Source organism: Sarcophilus harrisii, chromosome 2 (genome assembly GCF_902635505.1).
Source record: "Sarcophilus harrisii chromosome 2, mSarHar1.11, whole genome shotgun sequence".
NCBI lineage: Eukaryota > Metazoa > Chordata > Mammalia > Dasyuromorphia > Dasyuridae > Sarcophilus > Sarcophilus harrisii.
The window spans coordinates 75,171,052-75,197,865 of record NC_045427.1 but is presented as its reverse complement, the minus strand read 5'-3'; the positions used below and the strand labels follow the sequence as shown (position 1 = coordinate 75,197,865).

The following is a 26,814-nucleotide window of genomic DNA, read 5'->3' as shown; positions in this document are numbered from 1 at the left end:
CTAAAACATACCAGCCTCCATTGCCAGAAGGTGATATATAAGGGCAGTATGTCTTTATGACACTCATTGTGGCCTTTGCTCTTCCTGATGCTCTCAAAGGGCTGGGGGAATGCATTGGTGAAGCTGTGTTAATGGGATAATCACTGGCCCCCTTATTGGCCATTTTTGGGCAGCAGGGTATCATGTGACATTCTTCCTACCATCTATGGAGATTCTTCAGCTGTTTGCTGGCTTCCTCTTAGTTATAACCCATGCTAAAGACTTTCAGCTTCTAAATATTCCTATCTAATTCCCTGAAGAAAGCCTTAAGGAATTTATCTCATAGAGAGTAATAACCTTTATTAGTTTTTCCTTAAAAACTATTATCTAGTGAATAATATGTCAGTTCAATATGGAGAAATATTTGCCATGTATTGAAGAAGTTAGGTTACCAATTAAACAGACAAAAATATAAGATAGCTTTCAATTTTTCATGTTCTCTTTTAATTTCATGATGATAATTGAGAGTGGAGGAAAGGAAACAATTCCATTCCACAAGAACTTTTATGGTTAAGGATGCAAAGAAACAAAGTAAAAGCTGTTCTTTTTTCCTTCAAGGAATTTACATCCTATTGGAGAAGCTTACATTTCCAGTCACTATCTCTTATTCTTATACCAGAATTGCAGTTTAAAGAAACTATCATCATGTTTATTACTTTTACTATGTAAAGAGTATTATGGGATCATTCATATTTTATTTATTTTTAGAAAGAAAAAGCCAGGTTTCTTGACAAAGATAGGGGATTAGCCAATTCTTAAGATCACAGATCATCTCCATAGCTCTTGACCAGGGATCTGTGGACCCTTGGTGGATTGAGGAGGGTAGAATATGTGAATTTGAGTGAAAAAATACATCTTTATTTTTATCAGCCTCTAACTGAAATTTAGCATTTCTTTTAATTATTTAAAATCTTATTTCTGGAAGAGCTCACAAGAGCTTCACTAGATTGCTAAAGGAGGCACTCACAAGAGCTTCACTAGATTGCTAAAGGAGGCCATAATACAAACAAGGTTAGGAATCCCTGCCCCAGATAAATAATAACTCAACTGTTGGTATTTTGAATATGTGGCCTTTGTCTGATGATTCAACAAGAGATTACACTACTGGAAGACTTGAATCTCATCCATATTCACATCCTTGCTAAAAATGAAACTGGAATACATAAATAAATTGCAAGAAAATGGAAAAAAACCTGTCTCAGAGGTTCTTCTAGGAGAGACAAATAAAAGCATTTGTTAAGTTGATTTCATTGTTTGCCAGAAGACAAGAAGAGACATTTTTTGAGACATATAGTCTGTTTGCATCGCAGTGCTGAAGTTGTCGCAAACCTTTTCACACCATGATGCTCTGGCTCTGAATCTGCTGCATCCTCACAATGCTTTGCTCCCATCTAGGTGGTCTTTCCTCAGATGGAGATTCCTGGCCATTCTGTTCATATATCTCATTGCTACCAGGGCTTTTCTGTTACTCCCAAGATCTGAAATAACTCCATGGGGATCAGGATCATGTACTAAGGTGGAGTCCAGCCCCCAAAGCACTAAATGAACTAGATGCTCCATCTTAGGTTCCTTAGTGCCAGACCTAAGATGCCAGTCGTTGTCATGTGGCTCCCAGTGACATCAAGCCTTGCCTTTCTCCCAGTTTACCAGTGGGGGAGATTTTTTTATACAATCTGCCCTGGACAAATGTTCTTCTGTATAAGATGCCCCAACAAGTTGCAAAAACTTCCTGACCCAAGCTCTTAGCTTCTGTACTCTTAAACCAGTTCCTCCATTGTGTGTAACTCTTCATTATTGATGTGGATCTCAGGTTTATAGGCTGAGGACACTTGCTGCCTTATAGTGACCTAAATTTCACTCTTTATTCAAGATTTATTCAACTCTGGTTAGACATATCTGAGATAAATTATACACAAATAAGGAATCTCCTACCTGAAATGTAATCTTAAATTTTCAGGGCATCCTAATCTCAAAAACCTTGCTCCAGACTCCCCAGTTATTCAAACTGGCTCTTTACTCTCTACGCTTCTTCCTTATCTTTCAATTCCATTTCATTCCACAAGAACTTTTATGGTTAAGGATGCAAAAAAAAAAACCCAAAGTAAAAGCTGTTCTTCATTTTTCCTTCAAGGAATTTACATCCTATTGGAGAAGCTTACATCTCCAATCATTATCTCTTATTCTTATACCAGAATTTGATGACTTTTCTCTTCACACACTCAGAATTGACTCCCTAAAACACAACTTTCTCCACTGATGAATAGGATCAGGAGAATGCCCTGACTCCACTAGATTGTGTCTATTTATGACTGTCCCTTTTTATGAATTTTCCTTTCTCTTTTCCCACACAATTTTCTGTCTTTCAAGTCAGGTACCTCACTGGAGGCTATAACATAACCAAAGACCACCACAAAGATAATTAGAGCTTATGTGTAAGCATTTGTTGCTGAAGAGATGAAGAAGAGAGAAAGAAATTCTTTTTTTTTTTTTTTTTATTTAATAGCCTTTTATTTACAGGTTATATGCATGGGTAACTTTACAGCATTAACAATTGCCAAACGAGAGAAAGAAATTCTAGGAGGAACTTGTCAAAGTCAACACCTTGATATAATATGACTTCAATGAGAAAATTTGCATGGGAAGAGGATGACAACAATTTGTTGGGAGATATGGTTCTGATTCAAGAAATTAAAGAAATGCAAGGCTTGTTGCCTACTCAGAAACTTTTCACACCTGTGCATCATTAATATTTTCTTCTAGGAGAGTTCTGGATCTCCCAAGCAATGAATAATGCCATAAAAATGACATTACTAATAATTATCAGACAGGAAGCAGCTAGCTATTGGCATGAGTCATTTCAGAATCATTCATTTGTATGCAGCTAGATTATCAGCTGGTTGGAAAAAAGGTCAACATTAATATCAAATTAGAAGAAAGTAACAAAGATAAGAGGGCACTGTGTGCAATTACAACTCCAACCTAATACTCATGCAAGCAATTGATGATAAAAATATGATAAAAGTAATGATATGGGCTCCCGTCATCTTCATTTCTTTTCTTTTCTTCTTTCTTTTATGAAGACCATTGGCAAAATAACTTGCCCAGGATCACCCAGCTAGTAAATGTGTGAAGTCAGATTTGAATTCAGGTCTTCCTCCTGCCTCTCATTATAAAGAAGTTTAACTAAAGTTTCACTTAGTAATTGCATCAACTAGCCAAAAAATGATTCTTGTCAAGTAAGAGCTGTGATGTCCAAAAACAGTATCACTTTGAAATGTAAGCTTATTTACAAATTTGTATGTTCCAGTGACATAGAAGAGGAGGATGGAAGACTATAAAGTGTTGCCTTATAAAACTGTGAAAAAATGGTGAGGGAAATGATATTGTAGAAAGTTGATATGAAACCTTGTTAAATGAAATCATCCCTATACCATTTACAGATGAAATGGGAAGAAAGACAACTAATAGATGTGCAATAGAATACATCTGTCATTGTTTCTAAGATGATATATTCTTACCATCACTGACAGTGGAATCCTAACAGCTCAACAAATGGAAATAATGCTTAAGAAGATGAAGTCAGAAAAGAGTAGTTGGATCAGAAATACATGTTAGAAGTAACATAATTTTAAAGGAATTCCTGAATTACTATTTTGAATTTATATCAAAGAGGGACAAATTATAAAATAATGGAGATGAGTGAGTGGGTATTATTATTATTCACCCTTTTCCTACTTAAAAAAAAAAGTCTACCTGAAAACTAACAATAATTATCAAAACAGGGTTTTTTTTTTCATTTATATAAAATCTTTGTGATTTATTCTTCTTTTATAATAGATTTTTATTTTTCTGAATGCATGTAAAGATAGTTTTCAGTATTTACCCCTGCAAAACCTTGTGTTCCATATTTTACTCCCTTCCTCCCTCTTTCTTCCTCCTTCCTTCCCTAGACAGCAAGTAATCCAATAGAGACTAAACATGTGCAGTTATTCTAAACATATTTCCACATTTCTCATGCTGCACAAGAAAAATCAGATCAAAAGGGGAAAATGAGAAAGAAAAAACAAGCAAGCAAACAACAACAAAAGATGAAATTATTATGTTGTGATCCACATTCAGTCTCCATAGTCCTCTCTTTGGATTCAGACGGCTTTCTCCATCACAAGTCTATTGGAATTGGCTTGAATCACCACATTGTTGAATAGAGCCATGTCTATCACAGTTAAACATGTGATTTATTCTTAAAGAAAACATGAGAAGAGTTTCATATATTATTTTATAGTCCCAGTTGTCAGAGATATTTAAAGACTCCAAGATCTTACTATATGTATTATCTGTTGATTATAAATTAGCTTTTATCCTAGTGTAACAAAGCAGCCTTTGTTGTTCAGTCACTTCAATCGTGTTTCACTCTTTGTGACCCTATTTGGGGTTTTATTGGCAAAATACTACAATCGTTTGTCATTTTCTTCTCCAGTTCATTTTAGAGATAGAATACTGGAGCAAACAGGAGTCACATTGCTAATAAGTGTCTGAGGCCAGAATTGAACTCAGGAAGAAGAGCTTTCTGGACTTTGGGCCTGTGCTGCATCCAGTACCCCTTAAAAGTAGCCTTAGGAGGTGCCTCCTATGCATATACTAAGATTGTAGGAGATAACTTGATAGATGGAACTACAGATTTATGTTATCTGTTCTCAGCATGGCCCTTGTAGCAAGGAAATCCTTTTCCTTATTCCTCTCCACAGTGGTTGCATAAACCTTCTCAGCTCTTCTCAAACCTCCCACAGTGTCCTCCTCCTTTCATCCTCTCAATTCCTCATAAGTGTAGAAAAAATGCAGGCCATAAGCCAAGATCTTCTTCCCTTCTTGTCTCATTTTGCTTAGACATCTGTTTTCACCATCATCTTCTCTTTCACTCTGGTACCTAATGAAGATGTGGCTCCTTTCCTTTTCAGAGTTAATCCCTCTACACATTCCCTTGATTGGAGCCCTTCTTACCATATTAGAATGTCCCCACTAAAATTCTTATCATTCTCTCTAGTCTTTTTCTACTGTCTACTTACTGGCTGCTTCCCTGCCTTCTACAAGCAGGCTCATCTCTCTTGGTTGGTTTTTCAGTTTTGTCTGACTGGAGTTTTCTTGGAGTTGTTTACCATTCATTCTCATTTTACATTTTACAGATGAGAAAACAGAGACAAATAGGGTTAAGTGACTTGCCCCAAGATCATGCTGCTAGTAAGCATCTGAATCCAAACTTGAATTCATGATGATGGCTCATTCCAAGCCCAGTGTTCTGATCACTATGGCACAGTTTATGTGCCCTTGATTATTTCCACTCCATCCTTAAAAATCTCTTCATCTGATCATCCCTCCCAACAATCATCCAATGTCTCTCTTCCCTTTCATGTTTGACCACCCCAAAAAACTTTCTACAATCCTCATTTCAGCTTCCTTTCCTCTCCCTCTCTTCTAAACATTCTGTAGACTGGTTTCCAATGCCACCATTCAACTGAATCTGCTCTCTACAAGGTTATCAGTGATCTCTTCACCTTCAAATCCAATGACATTTTCTTATTTCTTATTTTTCTCAGTCTTTCTGCAGGCCTTGACATTGTCCCTCACCTTCGATAATTTCAAATCCAATGACCTTTTATCAATTCTCATTCTTCTCAATCTTTCTGCAGGCTTTGACACTGCCCATCACCTTCTTCTCTTCAATAATTTCTCTTCTCTCAGTCTTTATGATAGTGCCTTTCCTAGTTCTCCTAATGATCATCTGATTGTGCCTTCTTAGTTTTATTTACTGTATATTCATATCATGCCCACTAATTATGGGTGTCCCCCAAGGCTATGCTCTAGGCCCTTTCTTCTTTTGCCTCTTTGCAAATTTATTAGTGATTTTCCCCAGTTCTTCTAATTTAGTGATCATCTCTAGAAGATTAGCTAGCATTTATATAGTGCTTACTATGTATCAGGAATTATATGGAGCACTTTATAAATATAGTCTTTTTGGATCCTCACAACATTCTGGGAAGACCATGCTATTATTATCCTCATTTTACAAGTGAGAAAACTGAGGCTGCAGGCAGGATAAGTGATTTGCCTCAGGGTCACACAGTTATTATCCAAGGTCAGATTTGAACTTGCGTTTTCATTACTTCAGACCAAGTCCTCTATCTATTGTACCATCTGCTGCTCCATGCAGATTTTTCTCTGAATAATTTTCTGAAAATCTGACTTCATTCAATAGGAGCATTACAAATTGTAAAATGTTAAATTGCACAAAATTGTGGTGAACTTATCTTTAATAATGTATAAATAAATGCTCTACACATCACTTTAACCACATCAAAGAAAAGTTCTGAAATATAAATCAACTAAAGTGACTTAAAAAAATAAGACCATTCTTGCATCACCGATGCTTCTTGAATCACATATCCCACAGGCATATCCAAAAGAGAAAGCCTCATCTTTCCTCCAAAGTCCTCCCCGCTTCTAAACTTCCCTTCCCTTTGAGAGCATCACCATCCCTGCCAGTCACCCAGGCTTGGAAGTTGTTCCTGATCCTTATCGTCATCATCTCCATAGTCCAATTTTTTGTCAAATTTCTGCCTTCACAGACAGGTTTTTGCATATGGCCCCTTCTTCTCAAATACATCACCTGAGCTCTAATTCAGACGTTACTCCCCTGAAACAGCTCACTGATCCAGCCATAGTGATCTGTTTGTTGCTCCTTACTCCTTCCACTGGCTGTCCCCTGTCTGGGATGCTCTTCCTCTTTAACTTGACTTAAATTCTGATTTGCTGCCAGACTCAAGTCTACTGCCACATTGTGCAGGAGCCCTTCTGTAGGTCTCCCCAGCTCTAGGATACTCCATGAAGTTTATCTCCTGTCTCCTCTTTCTGTATCTTGTATCCATTTATTTCTTCATTTGGTATGTAAGCTCCTTAAAGACCATTTGCCTTTCTTTGTACCGCCATTGTATAACATACTGCCTTACATATACATTAAGTACCTGATAAATGCTTCTTGGTGGAGCTTAATAAATAATTTTGGGGCACACTAGTATCTAGTGAGAGGGGATTCAGCAAAGTCTTCATGATAGAGGTAAACTTTGAAAGATTTTAAGTGGTAGAAATGAGGAAGCGAGGAAAGAGTATATTCCAAGCATGGTGGATGACCTGGCCAAGGTTGTAGAGAAAGGAGATGTCGTGTTATGTATAAGAAATGGAAGGTAGGCCTGTTTGACTAGAACCTTCCCTAGAAGGGAAGTATGTATTTAAATCTGGAACAGATTTTTAGACCAATCTGGACTTGTCATAAAGATCTCTTAAGTGCCAAACAGAGGAATCTGTATTTTATCCTAGAGGCAAATGGGAGTCGATGGAACTTCTTGAGAAGGGGAGTGATGTGGATAAACTTGCATTATAGGGCAGTCACTTTGGCAAGTATATGTGTGTATGTGTGTTTTAAAATAATTTATTTCCCCCTGAACACTTCTGTCTGTATGAGTCAGAAAGAAACCAAGAAGACAAGTTTGAGAATGTTTCATCCATTTGGGAATTTTCATTCATTTGAGATAGCAAAACTGTAAATCAGTTACTAGTGAAATGATCATTTATTCATATATATATATATATGTTCATATATATGTTTAGACACAAAAGTGTGTGTGGTTTTTGTGCATAGATATGAATATGTATATACATACACGTATACACATATATGATGTTCATATATGTGTGTAAACTTATAAACACATATATAAAACAATCTATACAAGATAAAAATACTTATCCACACTGCAAGAAAATGCATATTCTATGGATGTGTCATATATTAAAAAGTACTTAGATCATTTTCAGTTATAGCCTTGCTAGAATGAAAGACCCAGATGCCATTAAATAAAATTAGATACATTAGTAGTGGACTGAGGCAGCTGTTGTGTGACTTTCTCTAGTGCCATTCAGTAGGATGTGATTAGATGTGGGAGAAGTGAATGACAGCATTTATAGTTGGGTTCTGACAAAGTGTGATCAACAGTAGGTTGAGGGGTAAGGGATTCAAGAAGACAAAGAATCTACCATGAATTGGTCAAGATTGGAAAGAGGGGAAAATGAGATTAGAGCAGGATTGATGGCTTCAGGAAGGCACTGATGGATAGAGGGGCCAGAAGTAAAATGAAATAATTAAAAGTAGAGAAGTTATACTTATGATAACATGAATAATCATAGATCTAGGGAAGAAGGAAGGGGGGGGAAGCATTCATTAAGTACCTGCTGCATACCAGGTACTGTATTATGCACATTACAGTTATTATCTCAGTTGATTCTTTTAACAACTCTCTGGGTTAGGTGCTATCATTACCTCCATTTTACAGTTGAAGAAACTGAGGTAAATAATGATTAAATGCAGCCATACAGCCAGTGGCTGAGGTGGAATCTTGATGCTAGGTCCAATTATCTATCCATAATGCCATCTAGCTGCTTTCATAACTAGAGTTAGAAGCAACTTCAGTAGCCATCTAGCTCTCAATCCTTTCATCTTATAGATGGTGATTTTATTAAGTGACTTGTACAGAGTCACACAGATGGTCAGCATCAGAGGTGGGATTTAAATGCAGATCATTTGGCTCCAGACCCAATGTTCAATTAATCAGTCATTAAACAATTATTAAGCATTTATTTAATATTTACTGCCTCAGTCCTAGGCAGTATGCTAACTTCTGGTGATATAAATAAAAAATGAAACTAGTTCCTGTCCTCAAAGTGCTTACAGCCTAAAAGAGATACAGAACATATACAGTAATAGGTATATAAAAGATGCATAAATATGGAATAATAGCTAGCATTTCTATACTTTAAGGTTTGCAGAGAACTTTAAAATAACATCTCATTTTATCCTCACAATAATGCTAGGAAATAGGGGCTATCATTATACCCATTTTTCAGATAAAGAAACTGAGGCACATAAAAGTTAAATGACTTGCAAAGGTTATATAGCCAGTAAGTGTCTGAGGCTGGATTAGAGCTCTAATCTTCTTTACTCTATGGCTAGGACTCTGTCCACTGAGACCCTGGGCTGAAGAATATGTACAGGCTAACTTTAAAAAGAGAAGGCTCTAATAGGTGGGGGGACTGGGAAAGGCTTCATCTATATATTGAAACTGGAGCTGAGTCTCAAAGAAAACCTGGCAAGGGAGGCAGCTTGTACAAGAGCATAGAGATGGAAAATGGATCGCCATATTGGAAGAATAAGTTAGTGTAACTGGTATGTGTGAAGGGTGTAAAAAGATTGGAAAATTAGAAGGAAACAGGTAGAGAGGGACTCTAAATGCCAAACAGAAGACAACTTATGGGGATTTTGGAAGTAAAAGGGAACCACTGGCTCTTCTTGAGCTATAAACCTGCACTTTGGTGGCTGTGATTAGAACAAGGAGAGACATCAGACAAATACTGGCTGTTGCGATATTCTGGGGGGAAGCGTTACTGACTGAGCTAACATGGTAACTGTGGATAGAGAAAAGATGCATGTGAGAGACATTTCAAAGAATTTGACAATAGATATGTGAGGCAAGTGAGCTTGAGAGGTAGAGTGACATGGAAGTGGGTACTGGGAAGAAGGTGGAACCTGTGATAGTAATTTGGAAGCCAGGAAGAGGGATGGGGGGCTTTTTAATGAATTCTTGAATTAATGACCTGTGCTCTGATCTTCCCTGACATCACTTGGAGTAGTTTGTTTGATTTTCACTTAATAATAATATAGATAAATAGAAATTGGCAACTAGACTGGGTATAGTATGAGAACTGTGCCTAAGATAGTCTTGAGGAAAGAATATTCACACATGGGAGATAGACAGATAATCAGTAATCAGCAGATATTTGTTAAATATCTATCATATGGCATGTACTGTACTGAGTATGGGAAATGAAAAAAGAAGCTAAAGATGGTCCCTGCCCAGATGGATGAATCAGGCATCAGGTAGACACAAGGGCACTAGTCTGGAGTCAGAGGACATGGATTCAAATTCTGCCACTGACATTACCTGGTTGACTTTGGGCAGATGACAATTTCTCTGGTTATTGATTTCTACATTTATACAATGAAGGAGTATAATTAGATGGCTTCTAAACTCCCTTCCAGCTCCATATTTGTGTCTCTGTGATCCTACAAATACATAGAAAAGGAACAGATTATTGGTCAATTAGTCATCAAGCAATAATAACATACCTACTGTGTGCTAGGAATTAGGGATACAGATACAAGGAAAGAATCAATCCCTACTCACAAGACATGTATGCTATAATGAGGGAATTCATAAGTACATGAATGAGTATACATAGAATAAATATAAAATTAATAAATACCAGTTATGTAAATACAAGGTAGTTTTGGAGAAAGGGCATGTGCACTTGCAGGGAATCAGGCAATGATTTGTATTCAAGATGGTGCTTGAAACTGTATCTTGAAAGAAGAGAAAGGATGCTGTCTTGTGGAGATAAGGCAGGAGGATATTGTAGACTTGTAAGATGGCCACTGCAAAGGATTTAGAGTATTGTATATAAGGATCAGAGGGGAAAGCAGTTTACCTGGATTTCAGAGTTGGGAAAAGGCAATAATAAAGCCACAAAGATAGGCTGCACTCAGGTTGTAAAGAATTTTAAAGTCTAACAACAGGGTGGTTTATATTTTATCCTAGAGGCAGTAGGGAGGCAGAGGAGTTGATTGAGGTAGGGGAATGACTTGGCCATTTATAATTAGTAAAATGCAAGAAGCTTGCATTTTCATGGGACACATGACTTGTTTAGGAAGCTGAGAAATTAGAAGGATGTCAGTGCTTTCAAACAGAAAGAGGGAAATCTGGAAGAGGGGAGGATTTGGGGAGAATTCAGTGCTTCTCTTTTGGATATGGTGATTTTGAGATGTCTCTGGGACATCCAATTTACAATGTCTAATAGAAATTGGATTAAAGCTCAGAGGAGACATGTAGATCTATGAACTATATAGATTTGAATCATCTGCTTAGAGATGATTGATTGGTAAATCCTCTGGAGCTGACGCAGTTACCAAGAAAGAGACTGTAGAGAGACAAGAGAGCTTAGAGGACCTTGGAATATACTCCTATTTAGGGAACATGTTTAGAGAGATTGAGAGGAGGAACGACAGAAAGAGAGAGAGACAGAGACAGAAAGAGACAGGAGGGAAAGAAAGAGGAACAGACAGAGATAGGGACAGTGACAGAGAGACAGAGAGAGGCAGAGAGAAAGAGGAAGAGAAAGAAAGAGAGAGATGTATGTGTATATTTTTGCAGATATACATATATACATATGTGTATATATACATAAAAATACACATGTGTGAGTATCTCTGTGTGTGTGTTTATATACAATGATTCAAGCAAAGGAGGTGAAGAGAGAGCTGTGAAACAGGTAGAAGGAGAAGCAGGAGACAGTAATGTTACAAAAACCCAGAGATGAGAGAATATCTAGGAGGAAAAGGCTAACTAGTCAGGCTGAACGCTGCATATAGGAGGAGAAAGTATGAGAACTGGGGAAAAGACCATCAGATTTTTCCATTAAAATGTCATTGATAACATGGGAGAGAGCAGTTTCTGTTGAATGACAAGGAGGAATTCCAGAAGGAAAGAAGTGAAGAGAGAGAGGGTAGGTTCTTTTTCTAGGAATTTAGCTGAGAAGGTAAGGAGGTTAGAGAGGATACTAATCCAAGTGGAGTCTTGTGAAGGTTCTTTAAGTATGGAGAAGATTGGGTGTGTTTAAAGGCAATAGGAAAGGAACTGGTAGATAGGAAAAAGTTAAAAATTTTGGAGAATATGGGAGGAGATGAGATAAAGACACAAGTGGAATAAAAGAACACGTTTTCATAAATACAAAAAAAAAAAAACTGAGGGAGGGGAACGTATTCAGAAGGAAGGGATGGTTATCCATGTCAAATATTACAGAAAGGTAAAGGTGGATGAGAATTAAAATTTAGCAATTAAGTGGTCATTAGTGTTCCCAAAGGATTTACAATGAAAACACTATCTACCTCCAGAGAAGTAACTGATGGAGACTGAATTCAGATTGAAGCATACCTTTTAAACTTTATAATTCTTGGGTTTTTTTTTTTTTTTTGGTCTACATTTTCTTTTGCAACATGTCTAATTTGGAAATGTTTTGCATGACTGCACATGTTTAATCTATATCAAATTGCTTGCTTTCTCAAGAAGAGGGGAGAGAGGGTAGGGAAAAAATGGAACTCAGAATTTGAAAAGTAAAAGTTAAAAAAAAATTATTTACATGTATTTGAGGAAAAATATGTGTGTGTTTGTGTGTGTATGTATATGTATGTGTAGAAAGAGAGAGAGAGAGAGAGAGAGAGAGAGAGAGAGAGAGAGAGAGAGAGAGAGAGATCATTAGTGATTTGGAGAGCAGTTTTTGTTAAGCAACAGGGTCAGAAGCCAGATTTAAGAGGGCAATATTTACCCTCTGAATAAGTGAACCTCTGCTGAATTAGAAGCAGTTAACAGTAAACTACTTATACTGAGAGTTTGGCTATCATTTAAATGACAGGAAGAATTAGGCAGTAACTTAAGGGAATGGCAATATCAACATTTTTTTGTTGTTGTTGTTTTGCTTTGTTTTGTTTTTTAAGCACGAGAGAACTTAAAGATGTTTCTAGGCATTAGAGAGTTAGTGATATTGGGTATCAGGGTCCCAGAGTATATGCAAGGGGAATGGAGGTAAGAGCCCAAATAGAGAAGTTAACTATAATGAGGAGCAAGGCTACCTAATCCTAGGAGGTTGGAACAAAGATGTAGAAAATGAGTAAAAATGTTTTGCAGTGTGGAGAGGAGAGGAGAGAAGGGAACCTGGGAGGGATTGCTTCAATTTTCTTAGTAAGACAGGAGTCAGAGTCACTTATAGAGATGGGTGAAAGTAGGGGTGGAATTTGGGAGAAGACAAAACCCAGAACCCTTCTTCTGAGGAGTATGACTTGAATCTTTTTGATTTTAAGTCTGCAATCTGTAATTTTCTTGATGATAATGTACCTGTTTTAATTTATAGAATATTATAGGGGACCTAGTCAACATGCTTTCCTGATTTTCTTTTATAGTGTTCAAGCACTTGGAAGTAGGAGAGAAGCAGATGGTGGGGGTGACCCAGTGCTGAAGACTATTGGCTTAAATAGTGATAGAATAAGGAGCAAGGAAATCAGGAGTGGAAGCCAGTGCATTGTAGAGCTAACTGGCTAATTGTGAAGGAAGAGAAATTAGGCCAGATCAGGGATTATAAAATCATAGAGCTGTAAGAGGTTTTAAAGATAATCTTTTTAATCAGAGTTTGACTACTGGCAAATGGACTGCTCTGGAAAGCAGTAAGCTACTCATTCAACATCAATCAGTAGAAATATTCATGCAGACATTGGGCAAATAGACTTTACTCTGCCATTAACTTCTCTAATGTTGGGCCACTTTCTGGACCTCAGTTTATTTCCTTGTAAAATGATTCAGCCAGGCTATTGATCTTAAAGTTCTAGCCCTAATGTTTTAAGTTGTTTGGGATACTGTGGACAAGATCTCTGACCATTGGAGGGGAGATTGATACCTTCTGAGCTCCCTTTTTTTCACCAAGTTGCTGTGATTCCTTTCCGCCCTAGCCCAGCCTCCCAGAAACAAATACCACGGCCAAGATGCTAGCCTCCTTCTGAAGAAAAACCACTCCGAATTACTAACAGGAAATGCTAGATATGTTCCAGCTTTGCCCTCATTTTTTTCCCCCTTTGTCATGTACGAAAACATCCTAAGTAGTCCTGTTGTATGCCTGCATTCATTTCACAGGTGACCTGCCCGCTTGGTCATACCTACAATGTCTCCCTCTCCCTTATCCTGTCTGTAAATTTTCTCAACATCTGCTAAGGCTTCATACACAGAAAATGCACAGGACTTCTGTTCTTTCTTATTTTCAGCACTCAGGCTGTTACTGTCTGCTTTCTGGGTGATATTGTAATTGAGAGGGATTGTTTTGTCAAGTTGGTTGACGACACTGAAAAAATAAATTCCTTTTAAGTTGTCTTTTTGATAGGACTTTGTGAAGCAAGTTGTGCCTTCCATCTGTTCTTCTCTGGTTTGGCATTTCATCCCTCCTCTGGTGTAGTGCTCACCCAGAGGACTGGGTCCAATCTTGAAGCCTTCTCTCTGATAATCATCTGTGTCACTCATATTTTCCTCTACCGAGGGCTCAGGTCTAGAGAGAATCTGAATTTAGCTCATTTTTAGCCAGGGATGTCCAGTGGCTGCTACAAACAATAAGCCCCTAATAAGCATTTGAGCATACAATAAACATGCAAAGAAGGTTCTGTTACTGCATCTATTTTACAGAAAATTAAATGGAACTCATACAAATTAAGTGACCTGCCCAGGGAAAGAAACAAATATTTATTAAATGCTTATTATGTGCCAGGTGCTTTACAAATATTATCTCATTTGAGTCTTAAAAGAAACTTGGCAAGTAGGTATTATTTATTATCTCCGTTTTACATTAGGGGAAGCTGAGGCAGACAGAGCTGAACTTCTTAGCATCACATAGCTAATTAATGCCTAAATGTAGTTTTGAACTCAGGTCTTCCTGACTTCCCCACATCTTATCACAGTTGCTATCTCTGGACCATAGAGCTAAGTGGGAGGTTTGAAGCCAGAGCTGACTCTCATTCAGTGCTCTATCCATCCTCATGTTACCCTTCTAGGTAGTGCTTGACTAATCAACAAGGTTGAATTCTTCTGTCTTTTAGGGAAAGAGATGGCTTTGGAAAGTATCATTAATGTTTTGTTCCTCAGGAACTTTCATCTCATCTGAACTCCCAAGATTTAAAAAGATCTTAAAAAACATCTCCAGCTAACCCCAAGATAGCACAGTGAAAAGAACTATAGCATTTTAAGTTGGACATTCTTCTGTGGTAAATTAAAGTTTTGGGTTTTTTTTAAATTTTGTTATTTTGGAGGGAGGTGAGCAGGGTCATCTATAGAGAGATTCTCTGATAGTGAATTGTGTGAAAGATTGGACATTTGTACAGTGAGTGCCTGGCACATAATTCTTACTTAATAGATATTTATTGAATTGAAATTGAGTTGTTGTTTGATGAAAGTAGGTCTGTGGTAATGGAATTAAAACAGTGGTATGTTAGTAAATATTTACAACCAACTTTCCAAGGAGGAAAAAATATACATGACATAACTTTAAGTTAATGTACATTATTGACATTTTATTCAATTTTAGCCAAACAACAAAACAATAAATCAAACCCTGATTGATTTCCAAGGCCTAAATTCTTACCTTGAAAATTTAACTATTGGCTCTTGAGAGCTGGTCTGCCTATCTCTGAATAGAAGAAACCTCACACATTCTTGTAAGACTCAGCCCTCACACATTCTCTCATTAATCAGCTGTAAGGCATCTGTCATCCATGGATTTGTCTAAAATAGGATCAAGCCTGTTTATATTTTTTAAGCTGAACTATCTCTGAAAGGCAGTGTGGTAGAATTATCTATCAAGGAGTGAGAGATGTAGGGAAGGCTTCTTGATGAGGTACCTCTTGAACAAAAGGGAGGAAATGGATGAAAAATTCTATTCTATCTATGAATGGTAACTTGTGAGAATATAGGAGATATGATATCAAAGAAAGTAAAGGCTCCAGTTTGGCAGCACTCCTGCTATCAAGGAGACCTGAATTTTAATCCCTTCCTCTATCTTGAGTTTTAGTTCCCTCCAGTATAAAATAGGAACCTACTCTTTTAGGCAGTGGGCTATAATGAATAGAAAGGGTTGCCCTTGGAGTTGAAACCTTGTTTCTGGCATGCATCTACTAGATTATTTTAAGCAGATCATTTAACTCCTTAGTGCCCTGGGCAACTCTCTAGGATTATTATACAGTAGAAGGAAGTTGGTTTTTGTTATTGGTGAAAGGAATTTCCACACTTGAAGATTCTCACAGTGATGAATATCAAAGATCAAAATCAAAAATAAAAAGGAAACAAAATCCTTTTTCTATATACCCCTATATACCCAGTTACTATGATGAAATTATTTTTGAAAGTTAAAGAACTAGAGAGAAGTGTGAACTGTTACTGTTTCATTATATCACAGCACTAATTTCACCAGATTCTTCCCAGTTCTATTTCATTTAGTTCAGCAAGCATTTATTAGTCACCAGGTCATGTGCAATTTGAAGGTTTTTATAAAATTTTAAGTTAAGAGCTGGAAGGGACTTTAAGGGACCATCCTTCTGGTTTCACAGATAAGGAATAGGAGATCAGAGAAATGGAGTGACTTTCCTAATGTTGTATATGTACTAAGTGGTGGAGCCAGAATGTGAACTCAACTCTGTCCTCAAGTCCAGTATTCTTCCTTGCCTCAGCACAGTTGAAAATTATCTATATTTTATGTCCTTTTATAGTTGAGGAAACTGAGAAAAGATAGTAATTAAAACTCTTACCCAGAGTCACACAGCTAGTAAGGGTCTAAGATTGACTTTGATCCAAGGCTTGACTCTAGGCCCAGTGCTTTAGTGCCCAGCCTTGAGGGATGGGAGATCAGGGAAGACTTCTGGAGGAGGTACCTCTTGAACAAAAGAGAGGGAATGGATGAAAAATCTATTCTAGTTATGAAAGATAACTTGTGTGAATATCAGGAGGTATGACAACAAAGAAAGTAAAGGCTCCAGTTTGGCGGCACTCTGCATGCTATAAGGTACAAAAGAGTTATATTTGTGAGCACAGATCATGTGCTTACTTGCCTTTCTTTGCACGATCAGCACTTATTACAGTTCCTGGATATGGCTAGTGATTAATAAATGCTTGTTAACTGACTAATATAAAATAAGACAAAGAAGATTGATTTTCCCTGGTCTCCTTAAATAAGATCACAAAGAGTAGAATCTAGAAAAATAAGAGAAGGGACCCCAAAGGGAAACCCACACTTAAGGAGATGTTGAAAGAAGGAACAGCAGCAATGTATGACCCCTTTTGGGAGATGTTGAGAATGGTCTTGACCATGATGGCTTGGACGAGATAGTCTCAGAGCTTGTTTCCAACTCTGAGATTGAGTAAAATCATCTAAAGACATTACAGGATGCCATGAAAGCAAGGCAAGAAGCATTTATTAAGAGTTATTATGTGTCAGGCATCAGGGATCCAAATTGGAACCAAAAGAAAGAGGGTTCCTCTGCTGGAGGAGCTTATCTTCTGATGAGGGAAGATAATACACAAAAGAAAGATAAAAAACTGTAGGAAGGTGCTAGGGTGATGAATTCAAGAAGCAGGACAGGAGGGCAATCAAGGTTGATTGAATTGGAGCCCTCCCCAAAATAGTGGCCTTAGAATATGATTCACCAATGGGAGAAGAAGGATGGTATGGCAGAAGGATGTTCTAGTGAGTTAAGACTAAAGGTAAAGGTGAATGTTGCAGCATGAGAAGGGCTTGAGTGTCCAGAATGGGACAGTAGCTAAGGTGTGGTGTTGAACTCTGGGTGGTCAGAAGTAGATCCAAGAGAAGAAACAAGGTTGTTTGGCACGCTCCCTCTTCACTCCCAAAAGGAAGCCTTGGCAGGAATTCCACCAGTGGACAAAGAACAGTCATAGAAGTTAAAGGAAAAGAATATCAAGGAGAGGGCAGGGAGGGATCAGAAGCCTGTACAGAGTGTCAGGAGTGGGGTACATTTGCAATAACCAAAGGGAAAAGGGCAAAGGCTAATGGGAGCCCCCAAGGGGCTCTAGCCCACCCCACCAATACTATGTAGGTCTGTAACGATTGTCACTGTCCAGAATGATTCAGAGAATTCTGATTCCAATAGCCAGTAATCAAATTAGATACTTAGGGAGGCATCTTAGCTCTTTTAAGCCCTAGGAATATGGCCTGGAACTGCTGTGTGGTGCTCTGAAGGAGTTAATGCTCCTAGGCTCTCCCTGTCTGCCTTTCTCTCAGAGAAAGTAGTCATTTGAGAGCTAATCTCCTAATTTGATGAGCTGTATACAAGCAAGAACATAAAATCCAGACAGAATGTGCAGGCGAATGAGACTCACATTAGGAATCTCTTCTCCCAGGCTGAAGCTGGAGGTTAACCGTAATGAATTGACTGCAATCACTCAAAGCCTTTTAATTAAACAATTGTGTTTCCTTTAGAGAGGCAGCCTGATGCAAAAGATAGCATGCTAGACTTGGCATTGGGAAAACCTGGGTTCAGATTCTACCTCTAAATGTTAGATGTGAATTCATAAAGACTCCAATTCAAATTCTGTCTTTGAAGCTTGCTAGCTGTTTGACAATGAGCAAATCATTCAACCTCTGGATAACTCAGTATGTGTCTGAAGTAGGACCTCAATCCAAGGCTTCCGGACTCCCAAAGGATGCCTTCCCCCCACCATGCTTTGCTTCTTCCCCAAGTTATTTGTGGTCGTAACTTGGAAAGAGCTGGATTATTTTACATAATTTTAGGAGAGTCGTTTATTTCCGATGAGTTACATCAATATTTACTGTCGTTAAAGTGATAATGGGTCTGTGAAACTGGGAGATTGACCAATGAGGCAAGTGAATGAGGATGTACCTTATGTTCCCTTTGGAAGAAATGAACGTCCTCTTTTTGGTCACTGGGGCCTGCTGGACTTAGTGTGAACTTGGACACGTCACATCTCTTTGAACCTCAGTTTTCCCTATTTGTAAAGGGAGAAGGCTGGAATATGAGACATAGGTATCCTTTTAGCTCTGTCATTCTTTGGGTTGTAGGTTTCATCTCTCTGGCAGAACCTACATAAAAGAGGACCTCTTGGTGAATATTTTCCATCCCCTGACTTTAGCCTTCTAATTCAGAAGCTTAGTCGTTCCACAGAAATCAGGGCAAGGCAGTGGCCCACTTGGGAATGGAGTATCAAACCCCTAAGAATTTTATTTTTGAGTGGGTCATTTTGGTCTGCTAACAGATGTAGTGCTCCTGAGGTGCTTCACAACTCATACACGTGGATTGAGTGCCTTTAAGGGACAGGTTCAAGTGTACCTTGGGATATTTATTCTCCTAAACCCTCTTCCATTGTATTTATCTTTAACAGCCAACCAGTTGCCATAGTTAGTTCAAAATAGACATTAATGAGATAATAGGAGTAGCTAAAAACATCTCTATCCCTTTAAACTTGATATACTTTCCCATAAACACATCTAGAATCAGGGGAAAGAGTAAATACTCATGTAGAGTATACTAGCAGAGAGACATGCATTTAGGGAACATGTGTGGATATTCTAATACCTTGATGAATGTCCTTTCTCCTCTCGTGATATCTTTATGCTATTTCCTAATGGCACATCACTGTTTGGCTTGCCAATCCTTGGACCCATTTTCTGCTTACTATAGCATCTCTTCCCAGGTGAGTAGCTCCACTGTAAGATGTTGTCCCGATCCGTGGGACAAGAGCGCGGATCCTGAAAGAAAAGAAGAGGGAACAGGGGACAAGAGATGCAAAGAATGCAGACAAGACAGGCTTTCTGATCAAGTCTCGTTTATTATGGGTAAAAGACAAGTATTTGTAGTAGGTTGTAAGGAAGTGGCGGATGTGTGCGGGTACATATGGAGAGGAGTAGAACGAAGCCGTTTAGCCGTAGAATGTCTTTGTGACATAAATTGTTCCAGGATGAAGTTTATGTGGTGCCCAACAGGCTGGTTTGCCCTGGGTGAGAATGTGACCTTTGTCCCTAGCTCAGTGCTGGCCTCCCACAAGATACCATACCCAATGTGGGGGAGAGACAAAAAGTAATTTTTTCTACTTTCTGAGAAATAATGAATAATTTCATTTTGAGAATGAGAATTTTTTCTTCCCAAAGCCATCTCCTTCCTCAACAGACTCCCTAGAGAGTATATTTTGCTTTTAAAGGGTTAACTTGGGTGATCCTTTTGCAAAACAATGGTTACTTACCATATAATTCCATCTAGTTTAATTGAAGAAATCTTTCATACATCCTAAAGGGGTAAAAATAAAAGTATAAACATCATTATAACTCTTTTAAAATTACAACATCTCACATCTCATTGTCTCTGTTATCTGTCCCTAACATCTTCTTATTTCACCAGATGGGCTGGATGAAATCAATTAATCAGGGATCCCCTGATCAATACCACCCTCAGCCCTTACTCACTATACCACCACCACCTTTTCCCCCCACTACATAAATGTACATGTTGAGATGAATGACACCATAGGGCAGTGTCACTGTTTTGTCTCATAACTACTTACCTTATATTTCCTATTTATCTGGTGTATGATATATCTGTCTCCAGGTCCCATCCTTCAGTAAAATGTAAACTCCTTTTATCTTTGTATCAGGAGCACCTAGGGAAAGTCCTTGAAAACAAAGAACTTAATGTAGATCTAAGCAAATACAATTTGTTAAATTATGAGTAATCCTGTTTTGGATGCCAATGGGGATAAAAAGAAGTGTGCCTGCCTTTAAGGATCTCAGAGTTTAAGAAAGAAGATAGGATTCACAGAAAAACAATAGAGACTCAAACTATGTGATCCTAACTCTTAAATTCTCAGTGAAGAGGCAGATCACTATGCACTGAAAAGTCTGGGAAGAATTGTTGTTGGTGATAAAGTCCTGGGTATCAAGGTGGGCATTGGCAGAGAAATCCTGAAGCATTGATAAGATTATAATACTCCCATAAACAAGCAGGGAAGGGCTTTGATAGGATCATCTCAGCCTTAAGTAAGCCTTTTGCTTTTCAATAGGACCTTTGTTCAAGTGGAATTTCAAAAGTAAAGGTCTTTGGATATTCTACCTTATTCTATCCAATCAGAAAACCAAGTTATGATGTCAAACCTCCCAGGTTAAATTTCCCTTATAAATATGCCTACAATCTACACTATCTTTGCTAAAATAACTTTTTAGTGCACCAAGGAGTCCTGCTTTATGGTGTCTTTTTGTCTTTTTCCTTGTTATAGCTTAAGTAATTCTCGTAGGATGCTGAATCCCTTTTACAATTAGCCTATTAGTCAATGGTGTGATCCCCTTCCCTTGCTATCCCTTTTGGGAACAGTCTGGTAAACTGGATGGATTTACCCTGCCAGTCAATGGCATTGTTACCATTTACTGCCTTTCTCCTGGATAACTGAATTCCACTAGGGAACTTGTCTTTTCTACTGTTAATTGTTAAACCCCTTTTCTTGCTAACTATAATATTCTTTCTATTGTTCTCCTGAATCTATTTCATATTTACCATTCCTGGTGTCTCTTTTACCTGTTCATTTTGTCCATAATCTCTTCTTGTAAATAAAGGCAAATGGCAAAGAGAACGCATTATGAATTCTTCACAAGTAGCTGATGCCTTGTGCCTCATATTTCAAACTAGGAATTGTTCCACCCCATCAATTATTGTTGTTGCTCATCCTTCCTTCTTGAAGAAGGCTAATTACATGTTGAGGGTGATGTCTTGACTTGCTTATAAATTGGAGAAGAGTGGGTCAGAGTTACACAAAGTCATCAGCTTCACTCTTTCCTCCAGAGTTCTCCAGAGGCAAGACAAAGATCAAGATGACTGGTAATGGCTCAGGATGCAGTGGGCTAAATTAAGATCTTTCCCAGATCTCAGTTTATCTGAGGTCTCATCAATACAATGACTAAGGGATGGGGAAAGAATTGAGATAAAAGATGCTTCAATTTATAATCACAAAGATAACTGTATGGGAGTGGAAGACCATCTAAAATTTCTGGCTAGAACAGAAAATAATTGCTATTTATATTCTTTCTAAGCCATCAAAGCTAAACAATGAGTTACTAAAGCTTGAGTTGGGGCTTTTATTCACCAATGAAGACTAGATTAATTTGGATTTTAAGGTGGAGTCAAGTAGCTCCATTTAAAACACAATGAGTTTTTAAAAACTTGTTTTTTCTGAGCTACATTTCAAGAAATCAAAAATTAAAATCACATTAGACAAAAAATAAATTGCCCCAGTTTTTTTTAATTAATATAAATAAAAAGAAGGAAAAAAAAAAAAAACAATAATAGTATTCCCAAACTTCTGCTTGAATTGACAGGTTGAGTCCCGAGAAGGCAGTGACTACTACTACCTGGTAAAGATGATTAATACAAAATGTTCTGCAAAGAATCTAGTTTATTCCTTCAGGGAAAGGTTCATAAAGGCTTATTGTCTAAACGAGTTCTAAAAATGGACCAACTTCACTCTGAGGGTCCTATAGATTAAAGCTTCTAAAACTGTGGGTCACAACCCTTGGCAACAATAAAGGGTTTCTAAAAGTTCTACATCCTACAGTGTCAAATATTCTACCAAGATATATTTCTTTATATAAAAATAAATAAGCCTATCCATCCCATTAGTATGCAAATTTGCTTTCATCTTTAATAAATGGTAAATTTTTTGTATACCAAAGAGTTGTTTTTAAATAATTTTTATGATTTATTTACAGTAAATATTTGATTTGTAAACTTATTTTATATACCTGGGATAATGTAAAAAATTCTCAGGTAAAAGGGGGTCTTGAGTGAAAAAAGTTGCTTTAGACTTCTATCATATTCCAAACCAGTTGTGAAAATTTTACAGGTAGAGAATGATTAATTTAGAAGGATAAGGAAGAAGGTAAAAATTGGATGATATATCTATTTACCTTCTGTGCAGCTGGGGGGAGTTTTCTGCTGTTTTCTTTGCTCTATTGCCTAAACACAGACAATGTTACCTTTGGCAAAGTAAGTGTTACAGATTTTTTTGCATTGACTTCTAGCGGAATTGGCCAAGTTTTAAGAGATATTTGCTTTTTGTTTCTTTGTTTCTTTTTTTTACAGAAAAATTGTAATCTGTTTTTACCATTTATCTCTTTAACCTGGACAGGCCATTTAATCTTTTCTGAGTCTCACTTACTTTATATGTAGAAAGGAGGTGATGTTTGCACTACTTACTGCTAGAATTGTTATTAGGAAAGCAGTTTGCAAACCTTTAAGTGTTGTAGAAATCCAAATTGCTGATCTACTTTTTTTTTTTCATTATTATTATTATTGTTTCTACTTCTTCTTCTACCACCACTACCATTTACCAATTACCTCTTTGCATCCAGCCCTTAATTTTAAAAAAGATAATCCCTTTAATAAGAAATGAAGGAAGTATCAATTTCCCATGGGGATGGTTCCCATTGGATGCAATTGTTCTGTTCTCAGTATAGACTGCTGGTTCCCTATTCCCTTTCTCCTCTCCCCACCTGGCAATCACCATCTGCAGTTGGCAGAAGCAGAGTCTTAAGGAGACTTCAGGGTAGTATCCTAGATGACTCATACCAAAACTTCAGTCCCATCTGATTTGAGCAGAAGTGATAATACTACTTAGGATAGAGACACCTGAGTATTTATCAGATCAAAGTAACACTCAACATGAATTCTAAATACAGAAGTGCCTTTCTTGCTTTATTTTTTTCTATATTTCAATATTTTATCTACATATCTATATTTATTTATATTTTAATGTGAAAAAACAGCTCAGCCTATTTGGAATTCTCTCCCATCTTTGTTCTGCCTGGTTGGTATTTTTCTCTTCTGAGGTGAAGGTTTTTTTTCCCTCACTCTGGACTCAGTTTGTCCCTTTGAACAATGAAGGAGTTAGATAAGATCAATAAGTAAGTGCCTAACAGGAATCACAATTTAAGATTCCATCTCCACTTTCCACTCCTTTTGTAGATTTCCACCACTACTTTTCCCTTATGAATGTAGACAATTTTTTGGGCAAGTAAACAATTTTTACCTGCATATCTTCTCAAAGATGTGAGCCAGCCAGAGAAGTTGTTTTTTCTGTCTCTGAGACCAACCAGGGCTTCAGTAAACATCAGCAATTGGATGATTCTCACCAGCTATTCTATCCCTGGCACTCTCCTTACCTCCTCATATACAGGATGCATACCCAGGAGCAGAAGTCCATTGCCTTCCCCAGTGAGGGTAATTAAATATCACCATGCTCAGATGCATGGATGCAGGTCTGTATAAATTGGCTGGAACCTTGCTGTAGTGATACCTGCTCCCTTCCATTGTCAGAAGTTGGAGGTACCATGTGGATCATCCTCATCTACAACCTGAACAGAGTTGAGAGGGGAGCAGGGCTGTGGCTTTCTACACTCTGGAGAAGGAGAATAGGGCTCTCTGGATTTCAGAGAACATTCTTGAGGGAAGTTTTCATAACTGTCCCTTCTTAGGTGAAGAATCTGAATTTAGGGAGTCACACAAAAGTTCAGAGAGGAGCACAAATGTCATGGGGGGAAACATCATAATAGTATTTTCTTTAGTGCACCAGGATACACTTTTTCCACTCCTGAGACTTTATATCTAAAAAGCCCCTGGTTGTATTGACCTCAGGGGACCCTGCACCAATAGTATAAAGATAGAGATTCCACCTGTAGTTTAGAGCTAATGCATAGGTATATCTAATCCTAGAAAAGGATTAAAGTAACATCTAATAACTAATAGAAATAACAATTAGCTAGGTTTCTTGTCTGTAGACCAGAATGCTATCTTTTTTATATATTTGTAAATCCCTTAAGTGGTCTAATGAAGTCTGTGATCCCCTTCTTAGAATGTTGGTTTTAAATGCATAAAATGAAATGTGTAGGAGTCCAATTATATTACAATACAGTTATCTGTATGGTCATACTTTAAAAAAAGTTCATGGAGGTTAAGAAAGCCTGCTCTTAAACACTGGCTGTTCTGTATTTCCATATCATATTTTGTTTTAAATTTGAAAGGTTCTACTCTGACCAACGGAGGTCTACACTTGCATAATCCTGTGAAGAGGAAAATTGAAGGGGACAAAGATTACGTCTTTGATAAGAGACTCAGATATAGCGTCCGTCAAAATGAGAGCAACTGTCGGTTTCGAGACATTGTGGTGCGGAAGGAAGAAGGATTCACACACATTCTGCTGTCCAGCCAGACTTCTGACAATAATGCCCTGACACCCGAGGTAAGAGAGAAAGCTCCAAGGGGTTATGGACTAGGCTTGGTGGCCTTGACACTTCGATCAAGATATTTAATATAATTATTTTTTTCTTAGCTACACAAAGAGTAGTTTTCATAAGGGTAAGACAATTGACTAGTGGGGAAAAAAAAATCAAAACTATGAAAAGATTGTGTTTTGTTTTGTTTCTTCCCACAAAATTAGAGCTGAAATGGGACCTCGGAGGTCTAGACAAACCCAAAACTGATTAGGAAATCCTTCTGTAACATTTCCAACAAGTGATCATCCAGCCTTCCTGTGAAGACTCCAGTGAGGAGGAATTCACCATTGTCTTTCTTTAATGGTTCTACTAAGAAGTTTGTCTCCATCTGTTCCCCTTATATGAAGCCTAAATCTCCCTCACAAGTCAAATCTAGAAGCATTTAAGCACCTACTATGTGCCAGGAACTATGCTAAATGTTGGGGATACAAAGTAAAACAAATAAAGTGCTCATTTCTCTTCTCCAGAAGCTCATAGTCTCTTGGCCTCTTTTACCCATTATCCTCACATTCCTCTCCTAGAGCCAAGTAAAATTAATCTATTCTGTCTTCCCTATGACAGCTCTTAAAGTACTTGAAAATGGCAATCGCATTCCTCCCTAAATCCTTCTCTCTTAAGGCTGACCATCCCCAGTTTCTTCAAATTGATTCTTACTTGAAAGTGATCTCCAGTCTCTCTCCACCCTGGCATTTATTAAGTGCCTATTTATATGACAGGCATGATGGTGAGTTTAAGGAATAAAATAAAAGCAAGCAATACTCCCAGTTCCCAAGAAGCTTTGTCTAATGGTGGAGACACATGTAAATAGCTATATACATATAGCATGTGTACAGGATAAATTGGAATAAACAACTAGGAGACATCCAGCTTTTGAAGACCTCTAGAAATGGCAAACCCATTACCTTCTGAGGTGGTACATTCCACTTCTGGGTGGCTCTGATTGTTAAGAAGTTTTTCCTTACATCAAACCAAAACTTACCTTTTATTTCCTGATGCTAGCACCTCTGTGGACAGACTAGGTCTTTCTTCCATTGACATCCATTAAGTATCTTGAAGACACATTTCATAGTCCCAAGGTTCAAACTGTTCCTTCAGATGATTCTTACGTGTCATGACTAAGGTCTTTCCCAATCCTGATTTTCCTTCTATAGATTGTCTTCATTTTTCCTCCAGCTGAAAGTCTTCTGAAAAGAAGATGTGGCTGAACTGAATTTGGTACTGCTTAGTTCATTCTGAACACAATACATCTCCAAATGAAATCTGAGACCCCCTCAGCCTTCTAGCAACCTCTCATTACCTGTTGACTCTCATTGAGCTGGAAGTTACATACTTTGTCTGGCCATCTCCCTTTCCCCCGCCTTCTTGGACATGTGCAATTATATTTTATACTCATTTAGGACTTTCTATTACTTTACATTTGTCCTAGTTAATATGATCAGTAATCTTATTAGATTTGGTCTGACACTCTAGATTGTCAAAATCTTTTTGGATCCTGCTCCATCATCCAGTATCCTTAGCTATCCCTCCAAGTTTCCTGCCATCTGTAAATTTGACAAACATGCCTTCATCAAAATTATTTTTTGAACATGGCAAAGGTGAGCCTGTCGAGATCTACAGAGACCTCCTTCCTTCCCTCTTCATTAACATTGACAAGTTTCTATGTTTTCTAAGTCCCTGATCCCAATTTCCTTTTGGATTCTTTTCTCTTCTATGTACAGGGAGAAAATCTACCTTTTGATATCCCTTCTTCCA

The 26,814-nt window shown here is 37.7% G+C and overlaps 1 protein-coding gene across 1 annotated transcript in view; it reads left to right on the top strand.

Annotated features, from left to right (window-relative positions):
- CDYL2 (chromodomain Y like 2) overlaps positions 1-26,814 on the top strand; it is a 241,129-nt gene that overhangs the window by 168,827 nt on the left and 45,488 nt on the right. Inside the window, exon 3 of the mRNA XM_031950348.1 lies at positions 24,811-25,028. Within this exon, the coding sequence (XP_031806208.1) occupies positions 24,811-25,028 (218 nt within the window). The remainder of the gene's footprint in view (positions 1-24,810; positions 25,029-26,814) is intronic.